The sequence below is a fragment of the Brassica napus genome, chromosome C7 (genome assembly GCF_020379485.1).
Source record: "Brassica napus cultivar Da-Ae chromosome C7, Da-Ae, whole genome shotgun sequence".
In the NCBI taxonomy this organism is placed as follows: Eukaryota; Viridiplantae; Streptophyta; class Magnoliopsida; order Brassicales; family Brassicaceae; genus Brassica; species Brassica napus.
In genome coordinates this window covers 43,241,225-43,253,291 of record NC_063450.1, presented here as the reverse complement: position 1 = coordinate 43,253,291, position 12,067 = coordinate 43,241,225, and the positions used below count along the sequence as shown (strand labels likewise).

General features: G+C 37.3%; 2 protein-coding genes across 3 annotated transcripts; one reads left to right on the top strand and one right to left on the bottom strand.

The window, feature by feature from the left end:
• Positions 1-8,107: 8,107 nt before the first annotated feature.
• LOC106348766 (eukaryotic translation initiation factor 3 subunit L-like) lies at positions 8,108-10,532 on the bottom strand. The gene is made up of 7 exons (XM_013788572.3): positions 10,041-10,532; positions 9,688-9,846; positions 8,948-9,619; positions 8,725-8,873; positions 8,560-8,653; positions 8,388-8,459; positions 8,108-8,302 (listed from the first exon to the last, which is right to left on the bottom strand). Exons 1-7 carry the CDS (start codon positions 10,419-10,421, stop codon positions 8,258-8,260), a joined length of 1,572 nt encoding a protein of 523 aa, XP_013644026.1. The 5' UTR covers positions 10,422-10,532; the 3' UTR covers positions 8,108-8,257.
• A 103-nt stretch (positions 10,533-10,635) lies between these two features.
• Positions 10,636-12,062, top strand: LOC106407281 (protein PEROXIN-4). Of its 2 annotated transcripts, XM_013848116.3 has the most exons (6): positions 10,636-10,758; positions 11,011-11,069; positions 11,174-11,293; positions 11,387-11,515; positions 11,592-11,721; positions 11,822-12,062. In XM_013848116.3, exons 2-6 carry the CDS (start codon positions 11,064-11,066, stop codon positions 11,908-11,910), a joined length of 474 nt encoding a protein of 157 aa, XP_013703570.1. In that variant the 5' UTR covers positions 10,636-10,758; positions 11,011-11,063; the 3' UTR covers positions 11,911-12,062. The 2 variants fall into 2 exon arrangements, with proteins under 2 accessions (XP_013703570.1, XP_013703571.1); XM_013848117.3 differs by lacking the exon at positions 10,636-10,758 and having other exon boundaries at positions 10,998-11,069.
• The last annotated feature ends 5 nt before the right edge of the window (positions 12,063-12,067 follow it).

Below are 12,067 nucleotides of genomic sequence, written 5' to 3'. Positions count from 1 at the left end.
ACAAAGAAAATATTACCTTGTTTATCATCCAGTGCAATAAGTTTCGGAAAGTCTCTATCCAGCTCCATCTCCACTAAAACCTTTGCTTCGCCCATACTAGTAGGATCAAGTCGAGGTTTATGCGTAAGGATAGGTTCTCCAAGTCCTGAGGCAACATGACTTATTCCTAGTCTTGAATAGCAACAGTCTGGTATATTCTTCAAATTGGCCCATACCGAAAGCGTGGAGACTTCAGGGATCTTAAAGGATCCTTCGGGAACCCATGGCAATACAAATAGCAAGCAATCATCAATATGCCACACCCCTCTCTGAATAACCCAATGACGAGTAGGTTGATGCGGAATATGAAACAAGAAGGAAGAATCATCAAGCTTCTTACAACTGATCTTACAACTTCTTCCCCATATTCTATTGAACACAACATGCACAAGACCCCCCGGTGGTAGAGAGCACTTATGGAACTTTCCAATGATGTACTCATCCTTATTTTCAGGACCTAGCTTAAGCACTTTTGAAGGAATAGATACCTCAGGTGTGCCATCAAGACGGTAGGTAGGAGTGGCTGCACGGTAAAGGTTCCTCGACTGAGCGTTTAATCTCGCAGCCCACGGAAAGCGGAGACCCCCACCGGCTTTTAGTTCCGGAGGAGGAAGCTTCTTGATCGGAGGCTGGACAGCTCGAGTAGGGAACTTACTCTTTGGTTTCTTATTTAAAATCTCGTCATTTAAGGACGGCTAGAGAGCGGCTAACTGATTCCCAACTATCGCCGGATCGTAATCATGAGGATTACATGGTTCGGAAGGCGTGGCCGGAGGTTTGAAGACAAGAGGTTTTGCCCCTGAACCTAAAGAAGGGACAAACTTTTCAGAAGCTTGAGTTCCGATATCCAAAGAAATTGTTGTCGGATTGTCATTCTCAGGAGCTGATATCTGAAGCTGATTTGAAGGAGGAAGAACCGTCTGCGATGTATTGTTGACCATGGGAGTGGATGTGTTCTGAAACTCAAGTGACGATGTTCTCTGCAACTGAGCCGTCGTAGCAACCGAGTTTGATTGATTGACGTCGTTAAGTGAATCTGAAGGAGGAGCGTCACTAACTTGAGTAATTCCAGCTTCTGATGTCAATGGAGGAGTCACGGATTCAGGTTGAGTTGTTTTGTTGGTCATCTTTATCGGAGCCGACGAAGTCCGCAACAACAACGACGATGAAGACAGAGACAGAGAGGTACCGTTTGTCAAGTCCATCAGAGCCGGTGAGGTAGCCGACGACAGAGCCAACATCGAAGGGAGAGTCAGGGAGGTTGGTGACGAAGACGGAGAGGTATTTGACGAAGCCAGAGCTGTGTCAATCTCCGACGCCATGACGATATCCGGAGAGAGGATGATGGAGAGGAGGAGGAAGGTTACCGGAGTGGCCTATTTGCGACGACTCACGCCTGTAGTCATACGTGGATCCAGCCTGAAATATTGTTTTTATTTTCCAGCCTGAATTGTTAATATAAGAAAATCCAACATAGGTGTTGCTTCTAAAGTTCCTAAAAAAAATTTCTTTTTTTTCTTTTTTTAAAGATTATTTCTAAGAAAATCTTACGAAAGTCATTCTTGGATATTAGTCAGCAAAATAAATGTATAATTTTTATAAGAATTTATATCCTCATACGAAAGTCATTCTTGGATATTAGTAAGCAAAATAATTGTATAATTTTATAAGAATTTATATTCCATGCCTCCATGTATTATACATATATACATATATAATATTTACATATTTTACGTAAACTCTTTTATATTATACATAAACCGTGATAAAAATATTTGATATTAAAGTTATCCAACTCTCCAATCAATTTTTGTTTTATATTTTTTTTTTTTGCTACTTTAAAATGATTGTAGATCATTTCTCTTGATTTATTATCCTTCTGTAGTATGTATAGAAAATAATATTTAAGAGATGGTTTTATAAATGAATAATAAAAAGGAAACCATTTCTGCATATTTAGAACTAAGAGGGATTACTTTTGCAAAGTATTATAAACATAATGGGCAAAGACAATCTTCTTTAGGCTTTATGTTCCATCAGGTATAATGCAAACACATAATGCTGAATCTATTCGATAAAGACATGCCTTTTTAGGAGAACAAAACAAACTTAAACTTAAACAAACAAAGAAAATACTTTGTTCTCAAGAGTCTTCAAAGGACGGTATTATAAAAATGCTTCACCTCTGGAACCGATCCGTTCTTACTCCCCGTCGTATGGCTGGAGGAGTATTACTTCTGCTAGATCTCTGATTTGTAAAGGACTAATTAAAAGGGTAGGAATATGAACATCTATCTCTGTATGGAATGATCCTTGGATCCCAGCCACTCGGCCGAGACCAGCAAACAAAAATTCTCATAACATTTATCCGGACCTCACAGTGGATTCCCTCATCAATCTGGAATCTCGCTCATGGAATGTACAGGCAATAAGGGCTCTCGTGGATCCGAGGGATGCAAAAATTATTGAAAGTATTCCTTTAAGTAGGAACCAGATTGCGGATAGAAATGGCTGGCATTTTACTAATAATGGAAAATATTCAGTCCAATCTGGTTATCAGGTTGAACGAGTTTATCCTGACAGGGTAAAACCTCATGATTTATATGGCCCCACAGTGGATATACTTAAAGCTTTCTGCTGAAAAGTGCGGTGTCCACCAAAGATAAAGCACTTTTTATGGCAATTGGTGTCAGGATGTATTTCGGTAATGAAAAATCTAAAGACAAGAGGATTAAAAGGAGATATATGTTGTGCTTGCTGTGGAGATCTGGAAGAATCAATAAATCATGTATTTTTTTAATGTCCCCCTGCACGTCAAGTGTGGGCCCTATCCAAGATTCCGTCATCACCTAATATTTTCCCTACCAACTCTTTATTTGCTAATATGGATTATCTCTTTTGGAGAGTGCAACCAAAAATGGATGATGATCAATTTGCATGGATTCTATGGTATATCTGGAAAGCTCGCAATAATAAAGTTTTCAGTAATTTGGATATTGATCCGCGGGACACTCTAAATCTAGCTGAAGTGGAGTCATCAGTCTGGGCAGAAGCACAAGTAGGAAATGAACCAACGAGGGGGCCTTCGGTACAAACCATCTCTCCTTTAGAGACATTAGGTCGATGGTGTTTTATTGATGGATCATGGAAGGATAAGGAGTTAATGTCAGGGCAAGGCTGGTATAGTACTCTACCGGGGTTTGATGGTTTATTGGGGGCAAGGAATGTAAGGGCATCCCTCTCTCCCCTTCATTCGGAGGTGGAGGCTTTGATTTGCGCTATGGAATGTATGAAGAACTTAAGACAGTTCCAGGTTACGTTTGCAACGGATTGTTCTCAATTGGTGAAGATAGTTTCGGAACCAGAAGAATGACCAGCATTTGAAAGCTATTTGGAAGATATCAAGCTCCTCAAAGGAAGCTTTCTCAACTCAGACATTGTCCATGTACCTCGGACGGCGAATCTTCGGAAGGATAGATTAGCACGTAGTGCAAGGAAGCAACTGTCCTTTGTCGTTCACATGGATGCGGAGTTATCAACTTGGTTTACAGAGTCAACATGAGTCTGTACATTTCTTGCTGTCAAAAAAAAAAAAAAAAAAAAAAAGGAAAAACAACATTTAACGATGCTATATATTGGTCTTTAAAAATCTAAACAAAAACATTTACAACTACACTAACTATTTAAAAAACTAAGTGATTGTGATCCAGTGGAATACAAAACTTAAAAGAAATGTAATATTTTTTTTGATAAGTATGTGAATAGAAAATGTAATTTCAATCCTTTCTGAGTTTGATTGTTTTATAAAAAAATTATTCATATTGGCTAAGAGTCGAGATAGTGTTATGATATCAACCTACTAAAAACTCTCGGTGTATAGAGTATTCAGCTATATTTACCTTTTAAAATTAGTTGAATTTTAGTTCAGAACCTTATAATTAAGTAAACAAATTTGTTTACGTCTACAAGTCTACAATATCTAGTTATCTGCAAATCATGTTTTCCTAGAAATCATAATACTATGATAACAAATTTCTCCTTTCTATACATAAAAGGTTTAAATGAAATGATTTTGACTATTCTTAAGATAATAAGAATTCCAGCCTCTCATATTTTGACTATGAAAACAAATTTCTCCTTTGCTAACGAATTCATGTGACGGAGGCAAAAACAAAAAATGGTCACTGACCTTAGTAGTTAGTATCAATTCAGGAATTTACATGGACGTCGGCACGTAGCGTAAATTCTCAGATCAACAATGGAGTGTATTAAAGTTCAAAAAAGCCTTGGACTATGATATGATTGGAGCCCTTAGCATATTTATAGTTCATTTTTTTGCTAAAACATATTCATAGTTCATAGTAGAAGATGATGTGTCAGATGTCCTACGTCTGCATGTACGGCTATATATAAATCCACGTCGTTAAACAATAGCAGTGTCTTGTCAACTGAAAAATATATAGTGTAGTCTGATGCCAATAATATATAAAATTAAGTTTTAGGTAATAATAGAGATGATGGTTACACGTACATTTTGCAAATCATTGGAGCTATCGTCGGTGGCTTATTCTTGCCAAATAGTAACTAGTGAGGCCCTTCTCTCAGGTATGAGTGACTAGAAAGGAATACAAATGTCTATTTTCTAAATAATCCAAATATAATAGTTCTAAAAAAACACCGATTAAATAACTAAGAGCATGATTATTGGAGGTTCTTAAGGTGGAGTTTTTAGCGGAATATAAGAACCTATCTCTTAACTTTAAACTAAAAAAGTTAAGAACCGGCTCTTAAATAAGAGTTTTAAGAACCGGTTCCTCTTTTAGGTACGTAAAAGTTAAAAGACGGGTTCTTATATTCCGATAAGAACTCATCCTAAGAACTCCCAATAATCATGCTCTAAGAGTTCTAACTACTAAATAATCAAAGAGTTTTTAACCACTAATCATGTTCTTAACCATGTTTTTGCATCTTCCTATAAATGTTTTTAATGTTTAAACTCTGAAAAGAAACAACATGCTGAAGATTTGACGTTCATGGTTGTACATATATAGAATTAATTGATAATTAATGTATTGATCTACTTCTTCTGTTCCTAAAAGATCCATATTCTAATTTTTTTCACACATTTTAATAAAACACATTAAATTTGCATAATTTTTTGTGTTTATCTTCTTTCCACAATTTTAAGCCAATAAAAAATCAATTAGTGCAATTAAGATTTTTGAAGTTTGCAATTAGTTAATAAAACATGCATTGAAAATGTAAAAAGTGAATCTTTTAGAAACAATTTTTTTCTCTTAAATATGTATCTTTAAGGAACGGAGGGAGTATATTTCATATATATTGGTTGTAACTGGATGTTAATAAAAGGAATTAAGTGAAATTAAAAGATGATAATTAGTGGAATCCAATGAAATGAAAATAGTATTCCATTTGTTCCAGAACTATTTTGATGTGGAATGTTTTTTCAAAATAATGTTGATATTTTTTTAGAATGAAAATGAATAATATGGAATGAGATGAAATACTCATTCCTTTTTTCATTGCAACTGGTGAATATTTTGTGGAATAAAAAGAAATTAAGCATTCAGAAAGTTTCTATTCCAAAAAAATGCATTCCACTTGCACAAATTGTATTAGATCCTAACTATTAAGAAGATGTGAGATATCTAAAACCCATTCTATCTGATGGTTCTTGCTCTATAGCCTATTTATAACTGACTTTCATTATACAATGCAATAACATAATAATATTCAGAATTATTTTGAATTTGATACCATGTAAATCATGTTAATAAATTCACAACTCAATATCACTTGAGAATGAATGTACTGACTCATATATCTCATTAGGTAGGTATCCCTTACTTACTGGTGTTATATTTCTAACATAGCCTTCAACGAAAATTAATTAAAAGTGTTAATACGTTAAAAAGAAACTAAGTATTGAGAAAACTCAGTCCTTAATTAACATTTTTAAGTTTTTGTCACAAAATACCTCTCAATGAAGAAAATAACCAAAATAAATTTTATTAAAAGGTCAAAATAACCAAAATATGTATTTTTACCCTATGGTTAATTAATCTAAACTTAGGGTTTAGAGTTGAGAGGCGAGGTTTTGGGGATAGGATTTCAAAAAAAAATTAAAATTAAAATTTTCAAAATAAAAATGGGCTATTTTGATCATTTTCTTTCTTGATGACTATTTTTGTGACAAAAACTTAAAATGCTATTTGAAAGAATTACCCTTAATAAAATGTATTTCTTTAAATAAAAGATAAAAAAAAAGGATTTCATTGAAAGTTAAAAGGTTAAACTTTGTTTTTGAAAGACTGAAGTGGTTTCATTGTAGACTAGTACCGTAAACTTACATATCTATTGATCTTTCAAAATGAAAAATAAAGTGCGGTGAGCGTGATCAAACACGCGACCTTCAGATCTTCAGTCTGACGCTCTCCCAACTGAGCTATCCCCGCTTTGTAGTACTTACACTAATGTATTCAAGATATACAAAATGCGTCAGGTGTGCTCTACTATTTTAAAACTCAGAAAACCCAAACCGAACCGATCCAAACCGAACCAACTGAAGTTAAACCGATCCAAACCAAACCGTGCTCTTTACATAACCCAATTGGTTCATGTTTTACTCAACCCGAATGGTTTGGTTTGGTTTGGGTTCAAACCGAACCAAACCAATAATCCAATATATATATATATGTTAACATATTGTAAATTTTAGTTAAAGTTTCGTTTTCTATTTTTTCTTAACCTCCATATATTTAAAAAAAAGTCCAAATATGATTCAAATAATTCTAATACCTAATTATTGTATTGAAAACAAAACCTAAAAACTATAAGCATCTAAATCGTAGCCATCTCGTTTTGTTCATCTTCTCCAATTTTCATTCTCTAAATTATGTAACAAAGTTATTATAGGATCAATAAAAATAAAAAGGTAGATGCAAATAGTCTTTTAGTTAATAGGCTTTGAAATGCTTACAAGGTCTTTGTTACGCTAATTAGATCACAAATAGTCTGCTATTTGCTTATTATGTATTTATTCCTTTGACGTGGTTAAGAGTTTTGTCATCGAGCTCTAAATTGTTTTTTGTTTCATAGATTTTTAAAGAACCAAACTAAATCTAAACCAAACCGAACTAAACCGAACCAAACCGAACCCAAACCGAACCCAAACCAAAACTACTTTGGTTTTAATTGGGTTGAGTTTTATAAAACCCAAATTAACCAAACCGAACCCGAAACTAAACCGAACCCGAAACTAAACCGATATGCCCACCCCTACTCAGAACTGCAATCTTATGTGAAGCAGAACAGAGCAATACAAGAAATATTAGTAGCAAGGAGAGGTATATTCAAGAGTAGATAGTCTTGGTCATGTGAACAAAGAGATGAAACCTTTTTCATTTCATAGTAATATGATAGACAAACTAATATGTTGTATGTGTGATTGTATTGAATTTGGGATTCCCAAACAATAAAACATCCGTCTTACTATGTTCTGACATCACATCTTGTTTTATCATAAAGGTACTTAAAAGGTGCCGCATGGTCTGTGTACATTTGTACTAACCGAGGTATGTTGAAATTTCACTTAGAAAAATAACTTTTGTCTTAGTTGATTCTCTGTTGTTGTGGAGTTCACTTCTCCCTCGTCCAGTGTCTTACCTGCATAACAAATAGCTAGCCTTTCTGCTGTCCTTGAATAGTCCTGATAAATAGCATACATAACCTCCAAAGAGTAGCTTCAATAAGAGGCTGGGATCAAAACTTTTTGATTAGCAGAGAAGTGGATGAGCGTCCTTGCTATCAAAGAGAAATCACAATGGAATATATCCCCATAGTTTTATATTTATCAGAATAGAAGTACACTCCCATGCTTTCTTCTTCGTTTCTCTAACTTAGAGCTCTCAATCTTTGCTCTTACTTAACTTATGTTTCGTATATAAAATTAGATGCAGTAAGAAAAGAAAACTCGTAACATCTTAGAAGGAATGAGTGCATCAAAGAAGATTTGCTTGTGAAATTATTCCGAAGCAGGTCCAAAAACTAGTAAGCAAAAGATGTTTTTATCCTTTGGGATATTCTTACAATGTCACAATGGAAAAATGACAGTATTTCATAAAAAGATAAAGAGGATAACACCAAAAAAACACCGTTTAACTAGATAAAGAGAGCTGAAAGTAACACAGACAATTCCTCATTCCAGCTTGATGCGGTCCATGTCGTTCATCACACCTTCAAGCTGCACAATGAGAATAAAATAAAAATCAGTTGGATTCTTATCATGTTTGCTACTCTGCACACATCTTAGATTAAGTTTGAAATACCTTCGCAATCTGCCGCAAGAAGAAATCCCCATAACGCTTTGCAGGTTTTGATTCCACAACGTAGATCATGTCCTGGATTTTTTTTTTTTTTACACCACCTTTAAAGTTACTTCTAAAAATCTAAAAGCACCAATGAAAATAAGATTAAGATAAAAAGTACGAAAAACATTACATTGTTGATGTAGAAATCAATGTCTGCATTGGAGATGACCTTCCCATCAGAACCAACTGAATGAGTCTTGTGCTTGTATGTTAACAATATGGTCCTGTGTGTTCAAATTAGTACATGTCAGACAAAACACTTTTAGTTAAAGCCAATCTGCACATGTTTACTCACCTTAGAGTTGGTTCATCAACTTCCATGTAGTTAGCGAGCTTAGCAAGAGAGATGGAGGAGTAAACTTTAAGGAACGTCCTCACTCCTGACAACAGCTGCTGCTGCTTCACCTCATAAAGGAACATCTTCAACTGAAGCCTGTATGCATCCTGAGAGACAGCAACACACAGCCTGTTTAAACACACAACTCCTCTCCATAATTGTTTAAAAATCCAGTTACTACCTGATTGTAATTGACAAGAGGCTCCTCGAAACTCGGCGCTGAAGGGGTGATGAACTTGGGGCACGCGTAAGAGAAGAGCTCGTCATAGATACCAAACTCCTCGTCGTCGCACCTCTGCATCCTCATCATCTTCTCACCGTACTTCTCCCGCAGCTGAGAGTTGACAGACTCGTCCACGAGCTTCGTCTGAGGGCAGAGGGAGAGGCAGACCGCGAGCAAAGCGTACATCTGCTCGTTCTTCTTCAGCAACTGCTCGTACTGAGGCGACTTCTGGTGGTACTGCTTCGTCTTGTAGATGTAGAGGAGGATCTTGTTGAACTCGCTGACCGCATCCACGTACCTTCTCAACATGAGGTTGGCGAATCCGTAGTGATAGATAGTCGCGATATGGCAACCAATGACGCTGATGTAAACACCTTGCTGAGTGATGTCAATGGGCTGCAGCCACTTGAGACCGGTGTGGTAATCTCCTAGAAGGCAGTGAACGCGCAAAAGACCGACCATGCTGAAGTAGCCAAGGACCTTCAGCACGTTGCTTCCACCGCTGTAATCGTACCCGTCGGTGGCGGTGAACTGCTCGAGCCCTTCCTTCTCTTGCTCAAGAATCTGGATGATGGTGGACTTCTCCACAAGCGCTTGCAAGAAGTTGAGCACGCCGTACACATTCCACGCCTGAGGATAGTGGTTGCAGTCAGATGAAAGCTAACCTTAAAAAAAAAAGAAATCAAGAAAATTAATACCTTGTCGTTCTGTTTGAGCAATGCAATCTCCTGCTCTGTTTTGTTCTTCATCTTGGCTCTGTACTGACAGAAGCTTTGGAACTGGTAGACAAACTCATCCACCATGTCCCACAGCCACTGGTTTGGTAGCTGCATGTTCACTACACCGTGCAACACCACCTACACATTCAACTACTGTTTTCAGACAACCATAACAATAAAGAGAGAAACTTTTGAACATCAATAAATCAAAAGAATCTTAATTTAACCCCAATCCATTACCAGAACAGTATATGACTTAACCGAATCTAATCACAGGCCTAACCTAGTTCAATTGAGACCAATCTAAATCTAAATCCAAGAGAAACAAACACCTGAAACAGGCTGCAGTAGTTATCATAGGAATCAATCCTCTGCTTCAGCGTCGGCGACAGCCTCGCGTACAAGTGTCTGAACCACATCTCACGGTACAAAAGACAGAAGACGTGATCGTTGTCCACATAAGGAGCGATCGCTTCCACGGAAGGCCAAGGGGTGTCCTTGAAGAGCCGCTCCGACAAGGTCTGGAACGACGTCTCGCACATCTGGTGGATCTCGTAGACGTTCTTCTCCCTGATGTGTCTGTACATGTGAACCACGAAGGACTTGACGGAGTCCGGCACGAAGTTCGGGTCGTAGACGGCGTCCTGGCCGCCCTGACGCTGGACGTCGTCGTAGTTTGACGGAGTGTCTTCGAAGTCGTAGGTGGTCGTCATGTTTTTGGAGAATCTAATCTACCTTCTTCTCTCTTTCGCTGGTGAGCTGAAGGATAATGAGAAGAGAGACGGAAAGAGGAGAAGGAGAAGGAGAAGGAGAAGGAGAGGAGAAGGTTAAAAGCTAGGGCTTACTTAGGATCGATAACCGGTTTAATCTGGTCTAAATTTGGTTTGGTTTAATTGAAATTGATTAGTTTTATTTAAACCGGAATTACATAAATAGAGTAGACCGGTTTATTCTTAGTCTAACCATAGAAAGCTTCACGCCGTGAAAGTTCTCATCTCATCGCCGTTTCTTCTTTCGTCCTCCTTCTCTCTCTCTCTCCCTCTTGCGAAGGTAAAAGCTTCATTCATTGATTCTCCTTGATTTCGAAATTCGCGTCCTTTCATATGATATGACTTCGTTTCTATGCATCAAATTTTCTCCATTTGCTGATGATTTGTGCCGATCTCAAACTACACAGATTGATACTTCACTTTAGATTTACGGATCTGCGTTTAATCGATCCATGTGAAGTAGTTTCGTGTGTTCTGTGCTGGGTTTTTGCTAAAAATCTCATCTTGTTGAAGAATTAGTTTCATTTTGCAGTTGGCGTGATCGTCTTCTTTGGGCAAATTGTGTCTCTCTAGCATCATTCAGACATGCAGGTTTCACCTTTTAATCCATATCTCTATTACCAATCTATGTAATGTTGTGTAGTTGATATTGGATTCACGATAGTAGTGTCTGAAATCTGGGTTTAATGTATTAGCAATCACGAGCGAGACTGTTCAAGGAATACAAAGAGGTTCAGCGAGAGAAAGTAGCTGATCCTGATATCCAATTGGTGTGTGATGATACAAACATTTTCAAATGGACTGCACTTATCAAGGTTCTCTCATACAAGCTTTCCTTTTTTGGGTTTAAAAGATGAAAGCTTTGGTTTTTGTCTTTTAAGTTTTAACTGGTCTTTGTATCTTTTTAGGGACCGTCCGAGACTCCTTATGAAGGCGGAGTGTTTCAGCTTGCGTTTGCCGTTCCCGAGCCGTATCCTCTGCAGCCTCCTCAAGTGCGGTTCTTGACCAAGATATTCCATCCCAATGTGCATTTCAAGGTAAATGAAAACACTGATGTGAATGAATCTCCGGCGAAAGATTGCTTCTTAATGTCCATTTTTTTGTGTTCTGTAGACTGGAGAAATATGTCTTGACATATTGAAGAACGCGTGGAGCCCTGCGTGGACGCTTCAGTCTGTGTGTAGAGCGATCATAGCGTTGATGGCTCATCCTGAGGCGGACAGTCCTCTCAACTGCGACTCAGGTACAAGATCTATTCAGTGTGTATACTATTATGCAATTGCGTATCACGAAGAATCTGGTTTGATCTTCTTTTGTTTGGGGTTTTGCTGGCTATAATGAAGGTAACCTTCTAAGATCTGGAGATGTGAGAGGGTTCAATTCAATGGCACGCATGTACACACGCCTCGCCGCTATGCCTAAGAAAGGATGATCCTCTCTTGCTTTCCTTTTCTTATGTCATCGGGTTATATAACTCGTTTTCTTTGGATATGTAATGGAAAATAATTTGGGAAAATGAATACATTATTAACAATTCATATGTAAGGTAACAATTTTATTCAACTAGACACAAGTTACTCAAAATCTTC